Consider the following 26364-nt stretch of genomic DNA (forward strand, 5'->3'; position numbering starts at 1 on the left):
CAAATTCCAAAAAGCTTATGAATAATATAGGTAACATTTGGGCTTCCACACACTTATCTCAGATTCCTATTTCTCTGTTGATACTGAATATATACCAGAAAAAAAAAAAAAAAAAAACAGTGTTATTTATCAACCTCCTAAACCCCATAAACTAAACTTCACAGTAACTTACGTCTCTTCTTCAGCTTTCATTTGGAAGGCATCTTCTAACCAATCTAATAATTTGTGTGTAAACTCACTCACGTCTTGCTGTGGGGGGAAAAAAAATGTCTTATTGATATTTGAGCCTACTAATGAAAACACTGCAACATAAAACTTACAGCTAGTCTTTTCTAATATATAATTAACTGACTCCTCACAAAGGTATCATATGAAATGTTTCACATCAAATGCAAGAAATACTTATAACAATCAGAGCATAAAATCAGTATTTGAGAAAAACAAGCATTATATTCATAATACATGAGTTTCACTTTAGGAGGGAAAAATACATATGCATACATATTGATATATATAAAAACGCAAACTCATGAATGAGATTTTTAAAAAGAGTTATTACCTCCCCCCAGGGTTCTCTAATGAATCTTTATAAAACGAAGGTCCCACATTACCAAAGAGTTCTTCCTTATACAAAGATTTATTACTGGCTTCTCCCCTAGAAGGAATATGAGCTTTTAAACAGTCCATTTTCTCAATTCAACTGTTACCCATTACTTTTTAAGCCATATCTAATCTTACTAAGATATCTGTTAACTTGGATAGGTTGAGTCCAATCAATCACTGGCTCCCTGATCATCAAGGTCTGCCACCTCTGAAGTTCAAACTGAGTCTCCAGTCAGAACCAGCATAATCTTCACCTTCCACAATCCCTTCCATTGGTTCTAGCTCACCTGACATAGATAAACAGGAATAAAGCAGTGGCAGTTGTACTCAGTAACTACCATAAACTTCTTTCAACAATCTGACCTGGAGTACAGCAAACAGGTTTGTATAGAACCTGCATGAAGAGTGGGGTTAGGTGGGAAGATAAAGCAATTCTTACTATGACTGCCCAAAGACAGCTAAGTAAGTGCAAGCAACTTGCTTTTATCAAAATAGCCCTAAGTATAAAACAAACTTACTGTTACACATTTCCACAGCTAGAAGTTTTTTGAAGAGCATCTAGGACAAGAGATTTACTTTTAAAATGTTGAAACTAAGGTCTAGCCATACGAAGACAACCAAACTTAACACAAAAAGCTAGCTATAAACATCCATACCACCTGTAGTGGGTTACATTGAGGCCTGTCAAAATATATGTCCACTTGGAACCTCAGAATGTGACTATATTCGGAAAAAGTGTCTCTACAGATGTAAAGAAAGTATGGATCTTAAGATGACACCATTCTGGATTAAGACAGGCCCTAAATCCAGTGATAGGTACTCTTCTAAGAGGCGGGGGATAGGGGGGAAGGAATAGGCACACAGACATACAGGGGGCAAGGTCATATCAACACAAAGAGATTGGAACCTTAAACCAAGGAACACCAGGAATCACCAGATGGTAGAGGCAAGGAAGGACTATCTTTGAGGGCCACTGGAGCGAGCACGGCTCATTGGGCCAACACCTTTATTTTGAACTTCTGGCTTCTAGAACTATGGGAGAATCATTCTCTGTTGCTTTGAAATCACTCGGTTTGTGGTCATTTGTTACGGCTGTCCTAACTAATATAATACCTTAAAACGACCTGCCATATTTTTCTATGTTACTTACCTTGCAAGGCTATATCTGACAAGAAAGAAAAAGGTTTCCTAGTTAACCAAGAAGAAAATGTCGGGGGTGGGGGAGGTGTAAAAATTGAAAACAACAACAAACATAAGCAAATTCTGATATGACCACCTTTTTTGTTCATTTATCTTTGCCATTAAAAAAAGCATTTTTTAAAAAGTACAGGGAAGGCAGTGGCAAAATCAGACATCTTTCAAAACTCTCTGCCAAAGACCCTCTCCGCACATCCAGATAACAGATGCAAGTACTACAACAACTACACTGCAAATGTAGTGGAATTTTTAAACCCTCAAGTATCCTCTTTATTTTCTGCCCATTACATCACTGCCATCGTATTCAACATTGTTGCTATTATCCTCTGCTACTTTCTTTGCTTCTCTTCTGCTTTCCTTCTTTAATTTCTCTAACTTCTCAAATTATATGTAAAAATGTTGGTATGTTTGTAGATATTTTCTACCTTTATAGGAAAATTTCCAATATTCTTCATAACAAATTGATAAAAAGTAACCAAACAGCACGACATAAAGTTTGGGAACTAAAAGAAACAGTGACAAAGTTAATACCATTCAGAAACAAAGTTAATATCATTCAGAAACTTTTTCTGAGTGAGGAATTTCTGCCAGCAAAAACAGGCATATCAAAAGCATGTATACTAAACTGACACTGGGTTATCACACCTTGGTGAAGATTTTTAACTACACACTTGTGAACATTTTTCATTTTACCTGTTACTTTCATTTAGTAATTTTAATTAAAATTACAGCTTGGTTTATCATATACTATCAAGATTACTGTTTTTTAATTTAAAAGTAAATCTTCCAAATAATATTTTAAATGGCTCCAGTTTATTCTTATAAAAATAAGAACTGTTTTGATAATAGAAATGTTGTTCTCATTTATCATTTCAAAACACTGCTTAAGGAAGAAAAAATTAAAATAAAAATAGTTAATAAACAAGTAAGCACAAAAAAGCTACCTGCTGGGAGTCATTTGATTTGAAAGCATCTTTAAGAATGTCAACTGCTCTTGATGGATCAACGTATTTCCTTTTAGTACCAACAAGAAGTGCAAATAGATATCGAAGCTCACGCATGAAAGGCAAATTCCGATGCTCCTATTGAAAAAAAGAAAGAAAAATTCTTAAGTAAAATTAAATTTTTTACTGGTAAAGGGATACTCAAGTAAAAATTAACCAGAAATTTAACTAATATAGCTTAAGAATGAGTCCAGCATCCTATTATAAAAAAAGAAAGAGTGTTGGTTTCAACTAGGAGACAGAAAGGAGTCAAGCATGGAAACAGCAGAGCATCTAGCGTAAGCTCACAATTTTAGCATAAATGCCATATATTCACAGCAAATCATGTCATTACCCAGCCAAGAATATCCTCATTTATGTCTGTTTATTATAATCCTTCCCATTCAGCAAAGCCCAGCTGCTGCTGAGAACAGCAATAACAAGAGCCAACATTCAATGAGTGTTTAATCACGTACCAGGCACTATTTAAGTACTTTACCCTCAATAAACCCATTTAAGCAAAAAATCCCTCCTCCACCATGAAGTCTTCCCAGGCCCCTCCAAGTCAATGATCTTGTCAGACTCCACATCAACTGAAATTAATGTTTTTCACTTAGGAATCAATCACTAACTGAAACTGTTATGTGATAATCCCAATTATCAGACTAATATTAGTCAAATAAGAATGTATCATCCTTCCAGGGTTCCTTTTGCAAGTTTACTTTTATTTTTTGATAAACTGTTAAGTTTCACAAAGATAAGAATATCTGTATATCCTTCACAACATTTTGCTACACAAAACAAGCATTCAATTCTTCCTGGTTGATTAAACCAAGTACTCCATATGGAACAAAAACAATCGAATTATCATAAATAATTCATTTTAAAGTAAGAAGAAAATGTTTTGAAAGATCATAATTCACCTGTCTTAGTGAAACATGATAACAAATCAGACAAGTAGTTGTTACTATGGTTAGCTCTTGAAATAAAAATTTTAACAAAGCTTATATATACCATTTAAATATTAGAAAAAACTTTCAAGTTTGCAGTTTTGTAGGCATATGTATTTGTGTACAGTTGATGCCCAGTATAATTAATTAACACAGAAACAGCTGCTCTCAAAATGCATCAAAAAAGGAGTCTTAAGAAACAGATGTAAGGAAACAAAACTGATTCCAAATATTTATCTGATTTAAAAACTACAAATCCACTACAGCAATCAGAAAGTACATAGTCTAACATAAAAATGCTAAGTTTTAAAAAACATTTAAAAAAACATGGATTTTATTTAAGCATAATAAATTCTATCATCTATGATAAAGAATAAATGCAAAAGTTTTAAATAAGATAAAAAACTAATTCATAATTATTCTGTGGTACTTACTATTTCACAACAAGGGTTTCAAGACTATAAATACTAACCATTTTAATCCACAAAGTAATTTTCAGAAATACCCTTAATTGCTTGTGCTCAATCTCTTCACTTATTACTATACCTACAGCAAAAACAGCTTGAGACATTCCTTGCCAAGTAACAAGGACGAAAAAAAAATGACCTTTGAAAATTAAGTGAAATTCTGCTAAGAAGTAAATGTGAAAAATTAAATACACTAATAAAACATTCTTTGCTCTTGGCCAATTCCTGTGGCTAGAAAAATCTTGAAATTTCAAAAGACAAAATTAGTGAATGCTGTTAAGATTAGCCACTATATGCGCCTAAATTATGAAAATACCACCACATATAGGAACTATTCAAACATGATTCTTAATCTTTTTTTTAACAGATTTACCAAGATATAACTGATGTACAATATACTGTATATTAGTGTACAATTTTACAAGCTTCACATATGTATACATCCATGACTGTATCACCATAATCAGCACCTGCATATCATCCCCAAAACTTTCTTCATCCCTCCCTAATCATTCCCAAGCAACCATGGTTACTCTGTGTTTTCCAGAGATTTATATACTTCAAAATTATACCCCATGTACTCATTTTAGTCTGCTGTCCTGCAATCGGCATAATTATTTTGACCTTCACTCGTATGTACAATACATTCTGTTTTACTGCTGAGTGGGATCCCACTGTGTGGGCAGAACATAACTTATTTATACATTAACCTGTTCCAGCTGCTGCAGATATTATTGGATGTGGCTTTGTGTGGACATATGCTCTCATTCCTTTTGAGTCAAGAACCGCAAGGAATTGGTGAGGCTGTATGGAACATGTTTTTGAGAAACAAACAATTTTCCAAAGGCACTACATATGCCAGTGAATATGTAAAATTTATAGGGAGAATCAAGGGATATGGAACAGCCATAGCAGTTTTACATGTATGTAATATTTTACATATTCCGTGGTAGTGGAGAGTTCTAAGATCCACATTCTAGATTCACATTCACACTTGGATATGGACCATATTTTTTAACTTTAGTTCTCCTAGTGGCATCTCTAGTTAAAATTTTCATTAGTCCTAATTTAGACCAGCAACATCAAGCATCTTTTAATGTTATTTTCAATCTGTTTATCTTCTTTGGTGTTGCAATCTGTTGAGGTAAGTTATTTGTCTTACTACTGAATTGTACAAATTCTGTATATATTTGACATACAATTCCTTTTTGTGACACATGCTTTGTTATTATATTCTCCCAATCTGTGGTGTGCCTTTTTCATCTGCATGAATTTTTCAAAAACAAACTTTTCATTTTGATGAAGTCCTACTTATTAAAGTTTCCTTGTTTATTTTTGTGCCAGTTTGTTGCAGTACTTAAAAAATCTTTTCTTAACTCAGAACCCTAAAATTTTCTGCTTTATCCATGAATTTTTATAGTTTCAGTTGTTTTAGGTCTATAGTTATTTTTTTTTTTCACATATAACGTCTTGTAGAGCCTGAAAAGTATTTTTCTTCCTATGACATCATTAGTTCAAAAGATTTTCCTTTGTTCACAATTTTTTTGGCAACTTTGATTAAAACCAATTGCCCCTATGTGTATGTTATATTTCTGCATACTCTATTCTCTTCCAATGATCTATATGACTATCTTTTCACCAATAACATAGTGTCTTGATCACTGTAGCCTGATAATTCCTCCAACACTGCCTTTCCTTTCAAAACTGCTATGGCTATTTCATATCCCTTGATTTTCCATATAAACTTTACAATCTGTCAACTCCTATGAAAAAGCCAGCCAAAATTATAACTGTATTGCACTGATTCCATAAGCTGGGGACAATTGATATCCTAACAATACTTACTCAGCTGATTCATAAACATAGTATATATCTCTACTTCTTTAATTTTTCCCAGTGATCTTCTGTAGTTTTCTGTATCTTTTATCTACTTTCCCTCTAATATTCCATCTTTTATGCTCTTCAGTCAGTTCAGTTGCTCAGTCGTGTCTGACTCTTTGCGACCCCATAAATCGCAGCACGCCAGGCCTCCCTGTCCATCACCAACTCCCGGAGTTCACTCAAACTCATGTCCATCAAGTCAGTGATGCCATCCAGCCATCTCATCTTCTGTCATCCCCTTTTCCTCCTACCCTCAATCCCTCCCAGCATCAGAGTCTTTTCCAGTGAGTCAACTCTTTGCATGAGGTGGCCAAAGTATTGGGTTTCAGCTTTAGCCATCAGTCCTTCCAAAGAACACCCAGGGCTGATCTCCTTTAGAATGGACTGGTTGGATCTCTGTGCAGTCCAAGGGACTCTCAAGAGTCTTCTCCAACACCACAGTTCAAAAGCATCAATTCTTCGGTGCTCAGCTTTCTTCACAGTCCGACTCTCACATCCATACATGACTACTGGAAAAACCATAGTCTTAAATAGACGGAACTTGGTTGGCAAAGTAATGTCTCTGCTATTTTCAATATGCTATCTAGGATGGTCATAACTTTTCTTCCAAGGAGTAAGCATCTTTTACTTTCATGGCTGCAATCACCATCTGCAGTGATTTTGGGAGCCCCTAAAAGTAAAGTCTGACACTGTTTCTACTGATTCCCCATCTATTTCCCATGAAGTGATGGGACCAGATGCCATGATCTTCGTTTTCTGAATGTTGAGCTTCAACCCAACTTTTTCACTCTCCTCTTTCACTTTCATCAAGAGGCTTTTCAGTTCCCTCTTCACTTTCTGCCATAAGGGTGGTGTCATCTGCATATCTGAGGTTATTGATATTCCAGCAATCTTGATTCCAGCTTGTGCTTCCTCCAGCCCAGTGTTTCTCATGATGTACTCTGCATATAAGTTAAATAAGCAAGGTGACAATATATAGCCTTGACATACTCCTTTACCTATTTGGAACCAGTCTGTTGTTCCATGTCCAGTTCTAACTGTTGCTTCCTGACCTGCATATAGGTTTCTCAAGAGGCAGGTCAGGTGGTCTGGTATTCCCATCTCTTTCAGAATTTTCCACAGTCTACTGTGATGCACACAGTCAAAACGCTTTGGCATAGTCAATAAAGCAGAAATAGATGTTTTTCTGGAACCCTCTTTCCTTTTTGATAATCCAGCGGATGTTGGCAATTTGATTTCTGGTTCCTCTGCCTTTTCTAAAACCAGCTTGAACATCTGGAAGTTCATGGTTCACAGATTGCTGGAGCTTGGCTAGGAGAATTTTGAGCATTATTTTACTAGTGTGAGATGAGTGCAATTGGTCAGTAGTTCAAACATTCTTTGGCATTGCCTTTCTTACATAATCTTTTTTTAATTTATATTTCCAATTGTGTGTTGCTGGTACTGAGAAATATAATTTATTTTTAAAATAATTTAGTTATTCATTTTTGGCTGTGCTGGGGCTCTGTTGCTGCATGGACTTTTCTCTAGTTGTGGCGAGCGGGGCTACTCTCCACTTGCAGTGCACGGGTTCTAGGGCATGTAAGCTCAGTAGTTGAGGCACTGGGGCTTTGTTACTCTGCAGCATGTGGGATCCTCCCAGATCAGAGATTGAACCCATGTCTCCTGCATTGGCAGGCAGATTCTTTACCACAGTGCTACCAGGGAAGCCTCTAAAATAGATTTTTGCATGTTTGCCTTGTACCATGTTACACTGCTAGATGATTTGACCCCTTGATTCTAGCACCTATATTTTGGTAGAGTACTTAGGATTTTCTAAATAGACAATCAGGCATATACACCAAAAGACAGCTTTGTTTCTTCCTTTCCAATTTGCCTGCTTATTTCTTTTTCTTGCCATATAGCACTGGTTGAGATCACTAATGTTTAATAAAAAAGTGGTGAGGCCTGACAACCTTGTTTGTCCCTGATCTTTGAAGAAAAGGATTGTCTTTCACCATTAAGTATTATAAATATTTGCAGGTTTCCCATAAATGAGCTCCATCAATTTAAAAAGGTTTCTTTCTAAATCCTAGCTACTCAGAGAGATTTTGCCATAAATAGATACTAGCTTTTATCAGATCCTTTTTCTTCATCTACTGGGCTAGTCTTATGGCTTTTCTTGTCTAAACTGTTACTATGATGAATTATATTCATTTCTGAATACTAAACCAATCTTTCAGTCCTGGACAAATCCCACTTTGTCAATGAGGTATTGTCCTTTACATATATTACATCATTCAACTTGCCCCAATTCTGACAATTTTTCCTTCTATTATTCATAAGGAATATTGATCTGAGTTTTCTTTACTTGAAATATGTATTTCTACTTTTGGTTTCAGTGTAATGTTGGTCTCACAGGGTAAATTTGCAAGTTTTATTTCTTCAATTTTCTGAGAAAACTTGTAGAGAATTGGTATTATTTCTTCCTTAAATGCGTGGTATAACTCACCAATAAACTTTATTGCTATTGATTTTATTTTTTGTGCATAAGTTTGAAACTAAAAAATTAATTTCCTTAATATAGAAATACACAGCTTATCTTTTCATCAGTTACATTCAATAGCCTTTGGCTTTCAAAATATTTGTCTGTTGTTTATAATATTTCACTATTCTCTTTTACTGTCTGCAGAATATGCAGTGATGTGTGCCTCTTTCATTTATTTTGGTTATTTGTTTCTTCTCTCTTCTTGCTCAGTCTACCTAGAAGTTTATCAGTTTTACCAATATTCTTAAGAAGTAGCTTGTGATTCCATTAATTTTTCTCTATTGTTTCCCTGATGTCTATTTCATAGACATTTCTTATATTTCTATTTCATTCATATTTATATTTCTTATATAGTCTATTTCATAGACTATTTCTTATCTTTATTTCCTTTCTTCTGCTTTCAAATTACTGATCTTTTTTTCTAATTTTCTGACATAATCTAATACCACTAATTTGAAACTCTATTTTCTAATAAGGCATTTAGTTCATATATTTTCCATTAACCACTGCTTTTAGCTACATCTATCTAATTTTGATACATCATTTTAATTTTTAGTCAGTTCAGAACACCCTGAAATTTCCATTTTGATTTGTTCATTGTTCCTGGGGTTATTTAGAACTGTAAATAATTTCCAAATACTGTGGAGATTTTCCCGATATCTTTATGTTGTTGATTTCTAACTTAATTTCATTGCGGTTGGAAAACATAATCCGTATGCCTTGAATCCTTAAAAATTTGCTAAAACTTGTAAACCCAGCTTCTGTTATACCTTCATGGCTAAAAGACAAAAATTTCAGAATGCCTCTTTTTATTTTAAAATTCAAAACTCCCTCAGATATTTGCTCAATAATATATTTATGGAATTAACCCCAAATCATTTCCTTCTCATATGCTTCTCACTTCTGAGTACAGAGAATATTGTTTATTTGACAACATTCCCCCTAAATCAAGGCTTTAAATAATATAACCTTATGATTAATAAGGTTATTAATTATATGGTGATTACCTCTAAATATTATAAGCTTATGCCTCTTTGTCAACATTTAATATATGCTTTCCCATCAGTTCATGGCTCTTTAAGCCAAGAGATTACGTGTGGGAATGGGGAAGGATGAGATGTTTACAGTGAGAATCTATCTTTAAATTTCTAATAATCTCCCAATTCTCCTAGACATTAAGATTACAAATAGCACAAATAAATATGGATGTATAAAATTAGTTTCAACCTCTAGAACCAATAAACAAGTCTATTCAAATGCAAATTGATTTCAAAGACTTCATTACATTCTATCAATCAACAGACATATAATGCTTGCTGTAATTTTAAATTGCTAATAAAAAAAATACCCTGCTTAATAATGTATGCAAATACATCTCTGTGATTTAATCAAAGTGAACCCTTAGTGTTCACTGCTACTCAGACTTTTCAGACTCAGTGTAGCAGTAAACACTAGATAAGTTTGCTATAAATTTATTATTAAATAAGTGACTAAGGTTACACTGACATCTTTTCGAAACCTGTGCCTTTTATCACTTCAATTGAATTAACTGTAACACTAATCAGCGGCTACCTCTCAATCTCATGTTAGCTTCAAAGTTGTCAAGTTACAGTATGTACTGCTGTCATCATGTGAAATTAAAGAAATATCTCATTTGTAGAACAATCTTTTATAAAACTGCATGGTATTCTTGTTGAGTGATTTTTCCCAATGGCAGTAATTATTATTAAAATTATTTTAATTTCTTAAACTAAAGGGATACCTAGACATGCAGACCCTTTCATTAAGAGAAATTTCCTTATAAAGGTGTCAAAAGATTGGATTCATACATTTCTCTAGTATTCAGCTAAACATTCTCATGACCCCAAACTCTTGTACATAGGCATTGATATCACGATTGTTTTCAAGTAAGATTATAAAATGAAGTAAGTCTTATTCAATTATTTATAGAATAAAAGAAAGCTAAACTCTGTAAAGTACTAAAATCCAGGAACACAAAACAGGCTAAGATACATACAGGGAAAAAAAAAGATACTTATGAACATCTAACTGCCATTGGAGAAGGCAATGACACCCCACTCCAATACTCCTGCCTGGAAAATCCCATGGATGGAGGAGCCTGGTAGGCTGCAGTCCATGGGGTCGCTAACAGTCGGACACGACTGAGAGACTTCACTTTCAATTTTCACTTTCATGCACTGGAGAAGGAAATGGCACCCCACTCCAGTGTTCTTGCCTGGAGAATCCCAGGGACGGGGGAGCCTGGTGGGCTGCCGTCTATGCGGCTGCACAGAGTTGGACATGACTGAAGCGACTTAGCAGCAGCAGCAGCAACTGCAAGTAATAATTCTAAATAATCATGTAAATTATAAATATACTTTAAGCAAAACATCAAAAGAAAGAACTAATCAAATCGTTAACAGAGGGAGGCAATAGTCCAAGAAGTAAAAACTGTAATGACTGAAAGGGGTTTGCTTAATTTCTCTGGAAGTAGAAGTAGTTAGTCAGGTGATCTTAGTTCCCTTCTGAAAATGGTTTTCAGTTAGTCTGACACTTCATGGCTAAAGATTACAGCTCAAAAAGCTGGTTAAAAATCAAATTATATTCCCTTCAGCTTCACATTTATAATGTTTGCAGGAAAAATTGTTTTCAAAATGATAGACTAAAAACAAAATATAATAATGTATCATTACAACAAACAAAAGATCACACAAAGTTCAACACACTTTACTGAAACCTAAAACTTCTCACTTCTTTGTCTTTGTCTTTATGGCTACTTTATGATAAGATCATTAAGTCTTACAGTCAAGCATACCATCTCCATAATTAATCTTTTTCATTAAGTATGAATTTCTGAATGTGAATCAGTCCTATCTTTTGAAAAGCTAGCAATAACTGACACTTGGTGCTATTGAGAGAGTTAATTCTTAGGTAGGTTGATAAGGAGTCTGGGCTCTCAAGGAGGCAACAGGGACAAAATGGTTTTTTCTACATTGCTTGGTTTTAGTAACTTTCTTTACACAATAAAACAATTTATCTTACTCAACAGTATGTTTTTCCTTAAGCTCTGTACTAATGATTATATAACAATGTATCTTGCTCAAGGATATGTTTCCTCTTTTTAACAAGAACCTTCTGACTAATCTGCTACATGTTTTGTGGGAATGGGTCTGGTAAAACCTTTCTTTTGTTACTTCTAATCTTGTTAATTTAAATGTTTGTTGTGGGAGTGAATCTGGTAAAAGTATATAAGGCCTGGATAAGACTAGCAAGTGAGGCACTCTCTGTCCCCCTTCTGATGTCTATGTCAGAAGCATTCTCTGTCCTTTTTCACTGTAAAAAAACTTCTGCCACACAAAAGCTCTGAGTGATCAAGCTTGGTCCCCAGTCCCAAACCTAAATCTTCTTCAGGACAACTTTAACTGTAAGCTACCACTATGTACCAGGTACTTCTAAGCCCTTTATGTTTTGTCATCTAATTCTCACAGAAACTCTATAAAACAATTGCTGTCATTATTTTCGATTTTCAGATAAAAAAGTGAAAGAAAGTGAAGTCGCTCAGTCGTGTCTGACTCTTTGCGACCCCATGGATTGCAGCCTAAGAGGTTCCTCTGTTCATGGGATTTTCCAGGCGAGAATACTGGAGTGGGTTGCCATTTCCTTCTCCAGGAGACCTTCCCGACCTGGGGATCAAACCTGGGTCTCCCACATTGCAGACAGACGCTTTATCATCTGAGCAGTAACTAGATCAAGTAACTAGCTCTAGGTCCAGAACCTGGGAAATGTGGCTCTGACCTCTGTGCTCTCTGTCACGTTACACTGCTTAACAATATTAGAAATTGTAGATTCACACTGCAAAAACAGGGCAAGGCTAACCTTTTAAAGAGTTCGTCTACAGAAATAAATGAAAAATGTTTGATTTCCACACAGTTTCTGAGGAGGAAAGACCCTGAATTATAAATGGTAGCCTATTACTCTGACATTCTAAAAAGAAGAAAAAAGCAATTACTAAAATGAAATTAAAAAATTAGCCTATTACTGACACACATGTGTAGAAAAATTCATATTTACAATATACTGACCAAGAATCAAATCTGAAGCAGTGTCAAATTTGAATGTCAACCTGTTACTGTTGTAGTTGAGATTAACAGGTTGACATTCAAATTTGACACTGCTTCAGATTTGATTTCACAAATATCCCAAAAGCAAATTTTCCCCCATGGCTCAGTGGGTAAGAATCCACCTTTAATGCGAGAGACACAGGAGATGTGGGTTGCATCCCTGGGTTGGGACGATCCTTTAGAATAGGAAATGGCAACCAACTCCTGGAAAATTCTATGGACAGAGGAGCCGGGCAGGCTGCGGTCCACGGAGTTGCAAAGGGTCGGGAACGACTAGGCACATGGCATGGCACCAAAAGCAAACACCAAAGAGTACACTCGACTTAAAAATCTTTCATAATTTTACCTTTTGGTTTCGGGGTAAATCTTGAACATTTGATGGAGGCTTGTAATTCAGAACTAATCTTCTGAATTCCAAAAGATTGAATAATGACTGAAAAAGAACAACAATTTAAGATAACCAAAGGGAAAATTCTATTAACAGAACTATAAAAATATGACTAGTCTGAGAGATTCATTTTATATACAGAATATTTCCCACCAGCACAAGAAGGCCTATTTTCTCCCTGAGAAAAAGTTACACTTCTTTTATTTTGACATATTCTTGATCATTAACAATATTTATTGTACTGCAAAGCAGAAAATCACACTTGGGCAACTCAAAAAATTTAATATGTATTATTAAAAGTTTTCTATGTGCCTAAGCAGTTTCCTCAAAATTAAATGTATACAAATGTAAACTCAAGAACTTTTTGAACATGTTATATACAATATGAGTCTTTTAGAGGTATCAATTCTACAAAAATACAGTACGAATAAATCTATACGCCAGATGCTAGGTTATAGAGACTCAAAGAAATTATCTATTATCACTAATGGTCAAGGAGACATAGCTTAGGAAGGAAACAATATTTAATTAAAACAACAGCAATGTCACCCAAAAATACAGTAATACTGATCACATAGAGTATAATGATAGCATATGGAAAGATGCTCATGGAAAAGTTTCCTGGAGCTACCCTTTTAAACTATAGCTTGCAATCCATTAATCTCAATAAACATTAACTCTAAAAATAAAATGTAATGGAAAATATCAGAACATGTCATAAAGAGTAAATATACCAGAATATTATTTTTAAAATTTTCATTGGTGAAATTCTCATACCTAGGTATGTGTAAACTGTTTTACAATGTAAAATGTATTCCTTTCTGTGAGTCATAGTTTATGAAGTTCGAAAATCATTGTACAGGAGGCGATGATTCATTAAAATCTTAGTAAAAGATGGGCTAGCCAACTTGCTAGGAAATAAACATAGCATCATAAACCAGTAAGAAAACAAAAAATTGTTTAGTATTGGATGTTGGGAAAACTGGTCCACTATAAATAGAGTCAGATACAGATATATATAGATGCAAATCAAAGACCTATATATGAAAGGTAAAACCATAAAACTGATAATTGTGACCTGAAGTATTTCTTTAGTAAACAATATGAACATATTCATTTACTCATTCTTTTAACAAATATTTATGGAGCACCCACTACATGCCAGACACAAGGAAGACAGGCAACAGAGAATAAAACATACCAAGTCATCTCTACCTTTAATACTACCTTGTGATTGCAAGTTAAAACAATGAGAGTAGATGTTATAAACTAGAAAGAATGTAATACAATAATAGACCAAACATCAGAAACTTAAGAAGCATTTAAAAGCCAAAGGAAGAAGAGGTATAAAACAAAGTATGAATAGTAATAGAAGCGGCGAGTCTGAGGGCACAGGAGAAACAGGAGTAGAGAAAGCTGTCAAACATAGCTGTGCGTCAGAGTAACAGCAGAGCTTCAAAAATGTTTATGTCCAGAATTTCTCAACAAAGATATAAAGTACCAGACATTCTGAAGTACATCAATTAATCACTGGCAAATTCAGGAAGGAGAAGATTAGTAAAGGTTGGAGGCTGCCACATCCAAGGAAGGTAAGGGGAGGAAAATAATCTTTATATTTAGCAGCTGGGAAGTCGCCTTTCCAATAAAATGGTAGGATAGCAGCAATGAGTCCTAAAGAAATGGGATAAAAGTAGAGGTTAAAGTATGGACTGTTCTTACAAGGGGTTTATATAGGAAAAAGAATGACAAAATCTAGAGCAGCTCAATCCACTTCTATGCTCTGAGCTCCCACTGAAAAATATTTTTTTCTTCTTTTTGAACACCCTTTAGATTTCCCCTGGCGTGGGTCTTCTGGTAACAAATTATTTCAGGTTCTGCTAAGCTCAAAATTGTGGGGGTTTTCAAGACTTTCACTAGTTATGTAATTTGAGATGGCCAGTTATCTTTTCCCAGCACGTTAAAGATAGCCTTTCTGTTGAGAAGCCAACTGTCAGTGTTATTTTTGCTCCTTTATTGAAGCAATATATCTTTTTCCAATTGGCTACTTTTAGGGTTTTCTCGGTCTTGAGTTTTTTCTATTTTACTATGATGTGCTTTTGTGCAGTATTTTTTATGTTCATACTACTTGGTTTCTGTTGCCTCCCGAATCTGTGGCTTGATTTCTTTCACCAGGTTCAGAGTATTCTTCGTCATCTCTCACCAAGTTCAGAGTATTCTTTGTCATCTCTTCTACTGTTTTTAACCTATTTCCTTTTTAGTTTCCCTCTGGAACCACAAATAAATTGTGTTAGTACAGTTTATTCCATGTCCAAAATATCTCTTCTATGCTCTCATCTGTATTTCATGGCTTTAGTGTGAAAACGTTCCTCAGACAAACTGTCTAGTTGACTAATTCTCTGGTAATGCTGTGTATCCTTCAGTTGGGTTTAATATGCTGCAAAATTCATCCACTGATATCCTAACAATTTATGATATTTTTCAGCTCTAAAATTTTTTTTTATACTTCTTAGTTTTCTATCAAAAATTCTCAACTATGCTTCTACTTCCTTAAGTATATTTAGTAGTTATATAACAAACCATTCAATTTTAAGTTGTCCCTGCATAGTTAATTTCTAATTATCCATTATTTTCTCTTAATTTGGGAACATGTCTTATTTTCTGATATGACCAATTATGAATGATTGAGTGCTAGACATTGCATGTAAAAAACTGGAGAAAGTTCAAAGTATAAGATATCTTCCACCAAAATTTACATTTCCTTCTGGCAGGCAGCAGGACTAAAACATTTGTAATCCTATATTACCTTGATCCAATCAATTATGAGATGATCTTAAGCTGGGATTCACAAGTTATAAAGCCTGGCCTCTTCTCAATTCTCAGTTAATACCTTTAGAATTCAACTGAAAATCTCAGGTGTTTCCCAGGCTTTCAAGCTTGTGTGAAACTTTGCTTAGCTTCCAGCCAATCAGCAGCCACTTTTGAAATTGCCTCAAAGATCAGTTCAGTTCAGTCGCTCAGTCATGTCGGACTCTTTCAGACTCCATGGACTGCAGCATGCCAGGCTTCCCTGTCCATCACCAACTCACGGAGTTTACTCAAACTCATATTCATCAAGTCAGTGTTGCCATCCAACCATCTTATCCTCTGTTGTCCTCTTCTCCTTCCACCTTCCATCTTTCCCAGCATCAGAGTCCTTTTCCAATGAGTCATTTCTTTGCACGAGGTGGTCAAAGTACTGGAGTTTCAGCGTTAGCAGCAGTCCTTCCAATGTATTCAGGACTGATTTCCTTTAGGATGGACTGGTTGGATCTCCTTGCAGTCCAAGGGACCCTTCAAGAGTCTTCTCTAACACCACAGTCCAAAAGCATCAATTCTTTGGCGCTCAGATTTCTTTGTAGTCCAACTCTCACATCCACACATGACTACTGGAAAACCCATAGCTTTGACTAGAAGGGCCTTTGTTGGCAAAGTAATATTTCTGCTTTTTAATATGCTGTCTACGTTGGTCATAGTTTTTTTTTTTTTAATTTAATTTTATTTTATTATTTTTTTAAGTTTATTTTTACTTTATTTTACTTTACAATACTGTATTGGTTTTGCCATACATTGACATGGATCTGCCACAGGTTTATATGAGCTCCCAATCTTTTCTTTCAAGGAGTAAGTGTCTTTTAATTTCATGGCTGCAGTCACCATCTGCAGTGATTTTGGACCCCCCAAAAATAAAGTCTCTCACTGTTTCCATTGTTTCCCCATCTATTTACCATGAAGTGATGGGACCAGATGCCATGAGCTTAGTTTTCTGAATGTTGAGCTTTACGCCAACTTTTTCACTCTCCTCTTTCACTTTCATCAAGAGGCTCTTCAGTTCTACTTTGCTTTCTGCCATAAGTATGGTGTCATCTGCATATCAATGGTTATTGATATTTCTCCCAGCAATCTTGATTCCAGCTTGTGCTTCATCCAGTCCAACAATTCTCATGATGCACTCTGCATATAAGTTAAGTAAGCAGGGTGACAATATATATATAGCCTTGATGTATTCCTTTTCCGATTTGGAAACAGTCTATTGTTCCATGTCCAGTTCTAACTGTTGCTTCTTGACTTGCATACAGATTTCTAAGGAGGCAGGTCAGGTGATCTGGTATTCCCATCTCTAAGAATTTTCCAGTTTGTTGTGATCCACACAGTCAAAGGCTTTGGTGTAGTCAATAAAGCAGAAGTAGATGTTTTCTCAAAGATAAAACACCCCAAAATGTGATGCTTACTCTCTGAATATCCTGTTCTCTCAAAGTGTAGCCTCAAAATTCCTCAATGCTTTAGGGCTTATGATGCCTTCAAAACGATGGTTTCATTTTTGGTTTCAGACTCCAGCAATATATGACCAAGTGGATGGCTGAAAAGAACTGAATATGCTATTACCCAAAGCAGAATTTATGACCATGTATTATCACAACAAATAACAAGAACTCATTTTAAGTCCCAATCTATACTCTTGATAGGGCATAGTCGTATTGGTCAACATATTTCTTCAAAAGGGGTGGGAAAGTCACTACTTTCTTCAAAAGTACATATTTCTTCAAAAACACTACACATTCTCCAAAAGGGGTGGGAATCGTCATTACTGTCTCAATTACATTTGTGAGTCATACACACTGAAAACAAGTATCCTTTTATTGAGCTCAAAGCCAATATATGAATTATGAAATCTGTGAAGAATTTGGCTAAACTCGTGGAGGGTGAGAGTTTAAACACATAATTTATGGAAAACAAAAAAAGGGATGACAAGAGAGCAGAAGGAGATATAAACTTTCTATGATGAAAGAGACTACGGAAAACCAACACAAATTCTCCTTGGTGGATTATTAATATTTAAAAATGAAATAGTAACAGATGAGTTTCAAAGTGTGAGAAAAACAGAGTGGCCTGATTAAAAGATGAAAGTTTGTATACAGAGCAAGTAAATCCCTATGGCCTTCCCAGACGGAGAGGCATTAAACAACTACTCTCTTCTTCTGTGGAATATAGGAAAATCTAGACTTCGGATATAACTGAACTTAACTGACTCGGGATCATAAACCTTATCATCCAACCCACAACTCTTCTGAGGATGAAAAAGGGCTCTACAATGAATTAATAAGTGCTGATGCACCTACAATAGGAATAAACTGGGACTGTACGAGGCAAATCGAGAAGCAGAAGCACCTTACTTCTGAGCACTCAGAGGATTTCAGATGGAATGGTGCTAAGGGTCATGAGAACTCATGAATTACTTGAACTTAACACCCCAAACTAGAGAAAGGAATAGAGAAGAAAAAGCAGTCCTAAGCAGTACCATCTACATAAAAGTTGCTTTTGAACAGGATGAAAATAATCCTGACTAGTTAAGTGGTTGATACCCAATCTAAAGACAGTCAAGCTAATATTGTTAGCATCCAAAAGATTATGTAAGCCACTCTCTGCACAATTTCTTTTTGCTAACAACCTCTTCCTGATATTCTGTGCCTCTTCCAAAATACTCAGGTCTCAGTACCTAAAGGAACAAGTATAACAGGCTGTACCTTCTGTAGCTTACCCCCCATTACCTACTCTGAAATTAGAGGTTTATGATTCCTGTAAACTATAATCAGTAGAAATACTTTTAAAGAAGAGAATTCCCAATTGTTTCACACTAGTCTTGCCAAGTAAATTCCATCCCTGAGAAAATTTTTGTAACTGAAACTTTACAGTGCATTTATGTCACAATTTGAACAAGTTCCAACTTGCTTTAAAAAAAAAAACTTTAAAACTCCCAACACTAACACAGATTTCCTACCCAAAGTTCCTTTCATAAGTAAAAAGTTCCATTTATTATGATAAACATATTTTAGATGTCTGTTGAATTAAGTAAATGTCAAGGAATGAAAAAATAAAATATTTCAATTACCAGAAGCAAAAATTAAAAGCTACTTAAAATGGTTTCCCTTTGGGCTTCCCTGGTGGCTCAGAGGTTAAAGCATCTGCCTGAAATGTGGGAGACCCGGGTTCAATCCCCAGGTTGGGAAGATCCTCTTGAGAAGGAAATGGCAACCCACTCCAGTACTCTTGCCTGGAGAATCCCATGGAGGGAGGAGCCTGGTGGGCTACAGTCCATGGGATCCCAAAGAGTCAGACACGACTGAGCGACTTCACTTTACTTTACTTTAAAATGGTTTAAGAGATTTTAAAGTTACATTCAAAAACAAAACAAAGTCATCACTAGACAATTTTTTTTTCCCATCCACAATTTCCTAAACTGAAGCTTACTGTTTTTCTACATTCCCAAAAGACAGTATCCTATTACTTCATTAGAAGCCAAAATTTTCAAGGTTATCTGTTATTTCTTCTAGATGTTTAAAGCACCTATTCTAACCAACAAATACTGATTCTCTGTGAGCACTTTCTTACTTCTTACAGTTTTCTAAGAGAAGCTAATGAGCCTCGTTTACTGGGCATAATAGTGTAAAGGTAACATCCAAATACTGGCAGCAAAACATACTCATAAGCACTCAGATCACAGCCTTAAAATTGGGTTTCACATTTTAAAGTGACAACTAAATTATGAAATTTAAACAATGAAATGCAAAAGAATTTACTAGTGGTGCAAGTATTAAGATAGCAAATAAAATTTGAGATATTGCTAGCATGTAAGTGGATAATTAATGCACACTCAAGACCAAAAGCAAAAGTATTATTACAAATTCATGTTAATTCCAAGTATTCCTTAATATTTTAATAGCCTGGAAAACAAATAACATATTGTGTTATTAATTGGTGTGTACCATAGTTGAATAAAAAGTGAAGCACGAAACTAGAAAACCAAAGAAAATCAAATTGTATAATACTATTTGCCAGAAGCAAAAAGACAGAAAAGAGTTGGAAATTATAACACTGAAGTAGAAAAAAAAAAAAAAAATCACCTAGAGAACACAATTAATAACCTTTAGAATAGAAAAATTTAATAACCTTTTAGTTGCTTTAATATCATATGAAAGTTAATACTGTATTCAGGTTGGAAACGGACAAAATGAAGAGGTATTTTGAATGTAAAAGAATGTAAATTAGAAAACATCTACTGATTTAAAAAGACTCATCAGAAACACTAAATGAGCTACAGTTTAGCTATGTTAGGAAATTAAGCACAAATATTAGTTTTTCTAAAGAGTAATTAAAATTAAGAGCATATTATTATTCATAGATTGTTTTACTTAAGGAGACTGTTTAAGGTTTCACAATTTGAAAAATAATATTACCAATGTCTAAGAATACTAAAGAATTATGACAACAGTCATATCACATAAGAGTTAAAAAAAAATAGTCCAAATTAAGAAGATGGTTTTCTATGCATACAAATATTTTTAATTTTAGAATAAGAAGCTCAATAAATAATTCCAAGTTAGAAAGAAAATGTTATTCTTAATTTATTTTTATTCTTTCATTTTCACATATGTATTGAGAATTATTTGTCAATCTATTTCCTCCTGAAATAAAATGTCTTTTATAAAAAAAAGTACTTAAATGACTATAATTATTGAATGACATTTTCTATTATATATAAATAAATCTGATCTGACTCACACACACACACACAAAATCACCAGTCTTGGTTTCATATCTTTGTTATGAAGTGAAGTGTTAGTCACTCAGTCATGTCTGACTCTTTGTGACACCATGGACTGTAGCACACCAGGCTCCTCTATTTGAGGAATTTTCCAGGCAAGAACACTCGAGTGGGTAGCCATTCCCTTCTCCAAGGGATCTTCCCAACCCAGGGATCAAACCTAGGTCTCTTGAACTGCAGGCAGATTTTTTTGTTTTTTTGTTTTTACCACCATCTGAGCCACCAGGGAAGCCCCATCTTGGTTATATCCTTTCCTAAATTTGCAGGGATTTATATACAAAAATATTTTCTTTTCACTCTGACAACAATTCCCAACAACAGAGAAGGAGGAGAAATTAATTCTGAATAAGGCATTGGCAGTGTTTTATCGGGAAAAGTCCATACTGGGAATGAAGAACAAAGTGGAGTGGGGAATACTGCAATCGCCAAAATATGTTAGTAGAAAGGCATTATTAAAACCGTGTTTGCAGTGTGTGTGTCTGTATGTGTATGTATATATATAACAACTAAAAAGAAACACAACTCGAACCCACTTTTCACTGCTGCCAGGCCCACTAGATAAGATCTGCATAAACATTCTTACCTGAATAACAGCACTAAACCAGCAAGTATTGCCAACATTCTTTAGTCCAACAGGAGCTTTGTCCTGCCTTTTTCTATCGTAAGGGTTTCGAGAATCTCTCCAAACTTCAGTAGGTGTCCTCTTCAAACATTCTTTATTTTCCGCTATGCTGGCCTCAAGAACTCTTAAATGATGGGTAGAAAATGATGGTGAAAAAATACAGCATTAATTTAGCACTGTACGGTAGAAAACAGCATACTATAAACTAAGGATTTTGATAAATTAAGGTCTAGACAATGCATTTGGAAAAGGAATACTTAGCACTAAATTTACTCAAGTGGAGGTTAGTTTTCTAGAACATAGCATAGTTCTAGTTGTCAAGAACATAGCAGTAGCAGTGCTAATAGATCAAAACACAGGCAGCAGTTTTTCCTCAGAAAACAAACTGTAATCACAAAAAGATAGCATTATATAATAGGAACTATATGTATTAAGTTATATTTCAACAAATTAGAGGCTTAGCATCAGGAATATAGGACCTAGATAAGTTTTCTGAGAAGTCATTGTACTGAAGTACATATTTACAATATACATAATGATTAGTTTTTATAAGAATTTCTTTGAATCATCAAGAAAATTAAAAACTGAAAAACACTGCACTTTCATCCCTCTGATCATTAATTTCCTTTTCTATTAAAAAAAAATTAAGGTAAATTCTAGGGTTCCTTTCAGTTCTACAGATCCATATTCTACAACAGCTACTGAAAAATAAAGGGAGAAAATATTTATGTGTTGACTTCATTCTCCAATAGTTTGCCTAGAGAAAAAATCTACTGCAATAAATACCTACATATCAGAATAATAAAAGATAAACCTCTTCAAAATAAGTACATCCACAGAATATCTAAAACATATTTAAACACGGCTAACAGTAATGCTACTCTGCTTAATGGTGTTTACCTTGCTCTTAAGCAAGAAAATGCTGAAAAACCCTAATCCCTACGTATAAACTAATCATGCATTTTGCCTACTCAAGACATGTGTTACTTACTATTCCAAATTATCATGAATAACAGCCAAATATCTTAACTCATTTTATGTTCATTACAAAAATCTTAGTATGAGTTTTTTCAACTTTTTGGCTTCTTGAAAAAAATCTCATTCATGCTACACTATTTTTATCCTAAAGATTTTGCTCTATTATATCAATGCCAAACTAATACAGCTATCTTCCTTAATTATAGAGGAGAAGCAGAATATTTTTCATCTCTAACTTTGTAATATGACCTTAGATACAGTGCATTAGATTCCACATAAGTATTACTTAAAATAACTTATATGAATATAGGATAGAGTTTTTCTTTGGGAATCAATTAAATCACATACTGGGGGCAGGGAGCAGAAAACATGATACACTAAAATGCAAAGGTCAAAGTAAACTCACATATTTAAAAATAAACAGTTTACACTTTTAAGAGTGATCTAACATTAGCAGCAGTACTCTGCCCAACTATCAATTCTCACAAGGAACCTCAGTCCCTAGAGGCTTTTTCTCTTAAATTATTTAACAATAAACAGTGCTGGAACTACTAGGAAGGTATTTAGTAAGATGATTCGGGAATTAAGAATATCAGCATTTATCTGGAACATCCCACTCTAATCAAAAAACAAGTTCTCAAGAACATAAAAGGGAAGTAAGTCAAAGAGCCAACTTGAGAGACTTCCTACTGTTCCTTGCACAATTTAGCATGACACAGGAAAAATCAACTGTACAAATTAAATTTGTACAAGGCAACCACTTCGAAAGAGAGGAGTTAACACACAGTATACAAAAGGTAAATACAACATCAATATCTGTTTTATATACAAAAGGTATGCTGCAGCTGCTGCTAAGTCGCTTCAGTCCTGTCCCGACTCTGTGCGACCCCAGAGACAGCAGCCCACCTGGCTCCCCCATCCCTGGGACTCTCCAGGCAAGAACACTGGAGTGGGTTGCCATTTCCTTCTCCAATGCATGAAAGTGAAAAGTGAAAATGAAGTCGCTCAGTCATGTCCGACTCAGCGACCCCATGGGCTGCAGCCTACCGAGCTCCTCCGTCCATGGGATTTCCCAGGCAAGAGTACTGGAGTGGGGTGCCATTGCCTTCTCCGATAAAAAAAGGTATATTTAATCATTACTAACTTTTATAAGTGGGAGCAATTTTCATTTGAAAAGTCTGTTCCCTTTATTACATATGTATATCTAGAAGTAAAAATTAATGAATATTATTTCTACACTGGTAATCCGAAACGAACAAACTAAAACAAGCAATGGGTTCTGGGAAAAGTAGCAAATATATTACAAACAGGAAAGAATTAGTGCCAGTGGTCTTTATTCAGTACAGTTCAGTTCAGTCGCTCAGTCGCGTCCGACTCTTTGCAACCCCATGAATAGCAGCGCACCAGGCCTCCCTGTCCATCACCAACTCCCAGAGTTCATTCAAACTCATATCCATCGAGTCGGTGATGTCATCCAGCCATCTCATCCTCTGTCGTCCCCTTCTCCTCCTGCCCCCAATCCCTCCCAGCATCAGGGTCTTTTCCAATGAGTCAACTCTTCATATGAGGTCGCCAAAGTACTGGAGTTTCAGCTTTAGCATCAGTCCTTCCAAAGAAATCCCAGGGCTGATCTCCTTCAGAATGGACTGGTTGGATCTCCTTGCAATCCAAGGGACTCTCAAGAGTCTTCTCCAACACCACAGTTCAAAAGCATCAACTCTTTGGTGCTCAGCTTTCTTCACAGTCCAACTCTCACAGCCATACATGACCACAGGAAAAACCATAGCCTTGACTAGACAGACCTTTGTTGGCAAAGTAATGTCTCTGCTTTTTAATATGCTATCTAGGTTGCTCATAACTTTTCTTCCAAGGAGTAAGCGTCTTTTAATTTCATGGCTGCAATCACCATCTGCAGTGATTTTGGAGCCCAAAAAAATAAAGTCTGACACTGTTTCCACTGTTTCCCCATCTATTTCCCATGAAGTGATGGGACCAGCTGAATGTTGAGCTTTAAGCCAACTTTTTCACTCTCCTCTTTCACGGTCATCAAGAGGCTTTTTAGTTCCTCTTCACTTTCTGCCATAAGGGTGGTGTCATCTGCATACCTGAGGTTTTGATATTTCTCCCGGCAATCCTGATTCCAGCTGGTGCTTCTTCCAGCCCACCGTTTCTCATGATGTACTCTGCATAGAGATTAAATAAGCAGGGTGACAATATACAGCCTTGACATACTCCTTTTCCTATTTGGAACTAGTCTGTTGTTTCATGTCCAGTTCTAACTGTTGCTTCCTGACCTGCGTTATAGGTTTCTTAAGAGGCAGGTCAGGTGGTCTGGTATTCCCATTTCTTGAAGAATTTTCCACAGTTTATTGTGATCTACACAGTCAAAGGCTTTGCATAGTCAATAAAGCAGAAATAGATGTTTTTCTGGAACTCTCTTGCTTTTTCCATGACCCAGCGGATGCTGGCAATTTGATCTCTGGTTCTTCTACCTTTTCTAAAACCAGCTTGAACATCTGGAAGTTCATGGTTCATGTATTGTTGAAGCTTGGCTTGAAGAATTTTGAGCATTACTTTACTAGCATGTGAGGTGAGTGCAATTGTGCAGCAGTTTGATCATTCTTTGGCATTGCCTTTCTTTGGGATTGGAATGAAAACTGACCTTTTCCAGTCCTGTGGCCACTACTGAGTTTTCCAAATTTGTTGGAATATTGAGTGCAGCACTTTCACAGCATCATCTTTCAGGATTTGAAATAGCTCAACTAGTTGGTGCAAAAGTAACTGTGGTTTCAGACCCTAAATTTTAAATCATTATAACTAGGTTCAAACACCCCTATGTTAAATCAAAATAGGAGCCATTACAGTTAACACATTTTTGCCAATGAGAAATGTTTGTTTATTCCTATAGCATAAAAATCTGTGCTTTGGGATTCAACAAACTCTTGGAAAGCATTTTCCAGCTCCTGCTGGTTGTAGAAGTGTTTTCCCTGCAAAAAGATGTTGAGATGCTTGAAGAAGTGGTAGTTGGTTGGCGAGAGGTCAGGCGAATATGGCAGAAGAGGCAAAACTTCATGGCCCAATTTGTTCAACTTCCGAAGTTATGTGATGTGTTGTCAGGCATTGCTCTGGAGAATTGGGTCTTTTCTGTTGACCAATGCGGGCTACAGCTGTTAGAGTTTTCAGTGCATCCCATCAATTTGCTGAGCATATTTCTTAGATGTAATGGTTTCCCTGGGTTCAGAAAGCTATAGTTGATCAGAGGGCAGCAGATCACCAAAAGTGACCATGACTCTTGTACAAGTTTGGCTTTGGGGAGCGATTTGGAGCTTCTTCTCAGTCTAACTACAGAGCTGGTCAACGCAGGCTGTCATGTAAAACCCGCTTTTCACCACATGTCACAGTCCAATGGAGAAATGGTTCATTGTTGTTGCATAGAATAAGAAAAGACAACACTTCAAAATGGCAATTTTTTGATTTGTGGTCAGTCCATGAGGCGTTCTGGTGGCTCAGATGGTAAAGCATCCGCCTACAATACGAGAGACCCAGGTTCAATCCTTGGGTGGGAAGATCTCCTGGAGAAAGAAATGGCAACCCACCACAGTATTCCTGCCTGGTGAATCCCAGGGACGGTAGGCTACAGTCCATGGGGGTCGCAAAGAGTCAGACACAACTGAGCGACTTCACTTCATGAAGCGCCCACTTATCAAACTTCTTCACCTTTCCAATTTGCTTCAAATGCCACATAACCACAGAATTGTCAACACTGAGTTCATGGGCAACTTCTCGTGTATTTTTAAGAGGATCAGCTTCGATGATGGCTCTCAATTGGTCACTGTCAACTTCTGATGGTCAGCAACTGAGCTCCTCATCTTCAAGGCTCTTGTCTCAAAGTTTTGCAAAACTTCTTGAACCACCACTGAACTGTACATTTCTTTAGCAATTCCTCGGCTATATGCATTGCTGATATTGTGAGTTGTCTTTGCTGCTTTACTACCCATTTTGAACTCA

The 26364-nt window shown here is 35.7% G+C and overlaps 1 protein-coding gene across 3 annotated transcripts in view; it reads right to left on the reverse strand.

Moving 5' to 3' along the window:
- The window catches only part of USP25 (ubiquitin specific peptidase 25), a 162671-nt gene that overhangs the window by 80805 nt on the left and 55502 nt on the right, over positions 1-26364 (reverse strand). For all 3 annotated transcript variants that reach the window (XM_068970263.1, XM_068970255.1, XM_068970247.1), the window contains exons 5-8: positions 21340-21502; positions 13076-13162; positions 2745-2882; positions 173-249 (exon numbers count right to left, since the gene is read on the reverse strand). In XM_068970263.1, coding sequence (XP_068826364.1) covers positions 173-249; positions 2745-2882; positions 13076-13162; positions 21340-21502 — 465 coding nt within the window. The remainder of the gene's footprint in view (positions 1-172; positions 250-2744; positions 2883-13075; positions 13163-21339; positions 21503-26364) is intronic.

This window comes from Capricornis sumatraensis, chromosome 1, assembly GCF_032405125.1.
Source record: "Capricornis sumatraensis isolate serow.1 chromosome 1, serow.2, whole genome shotgun sequence".
NCBI classification, from domain to species: domain Eukaryota; kingdom Metazoa; phylum Chordata; class Mammalia; order Artiodactyla; family Bovidae; genus Capricornis; species Capricornis sumatraensis.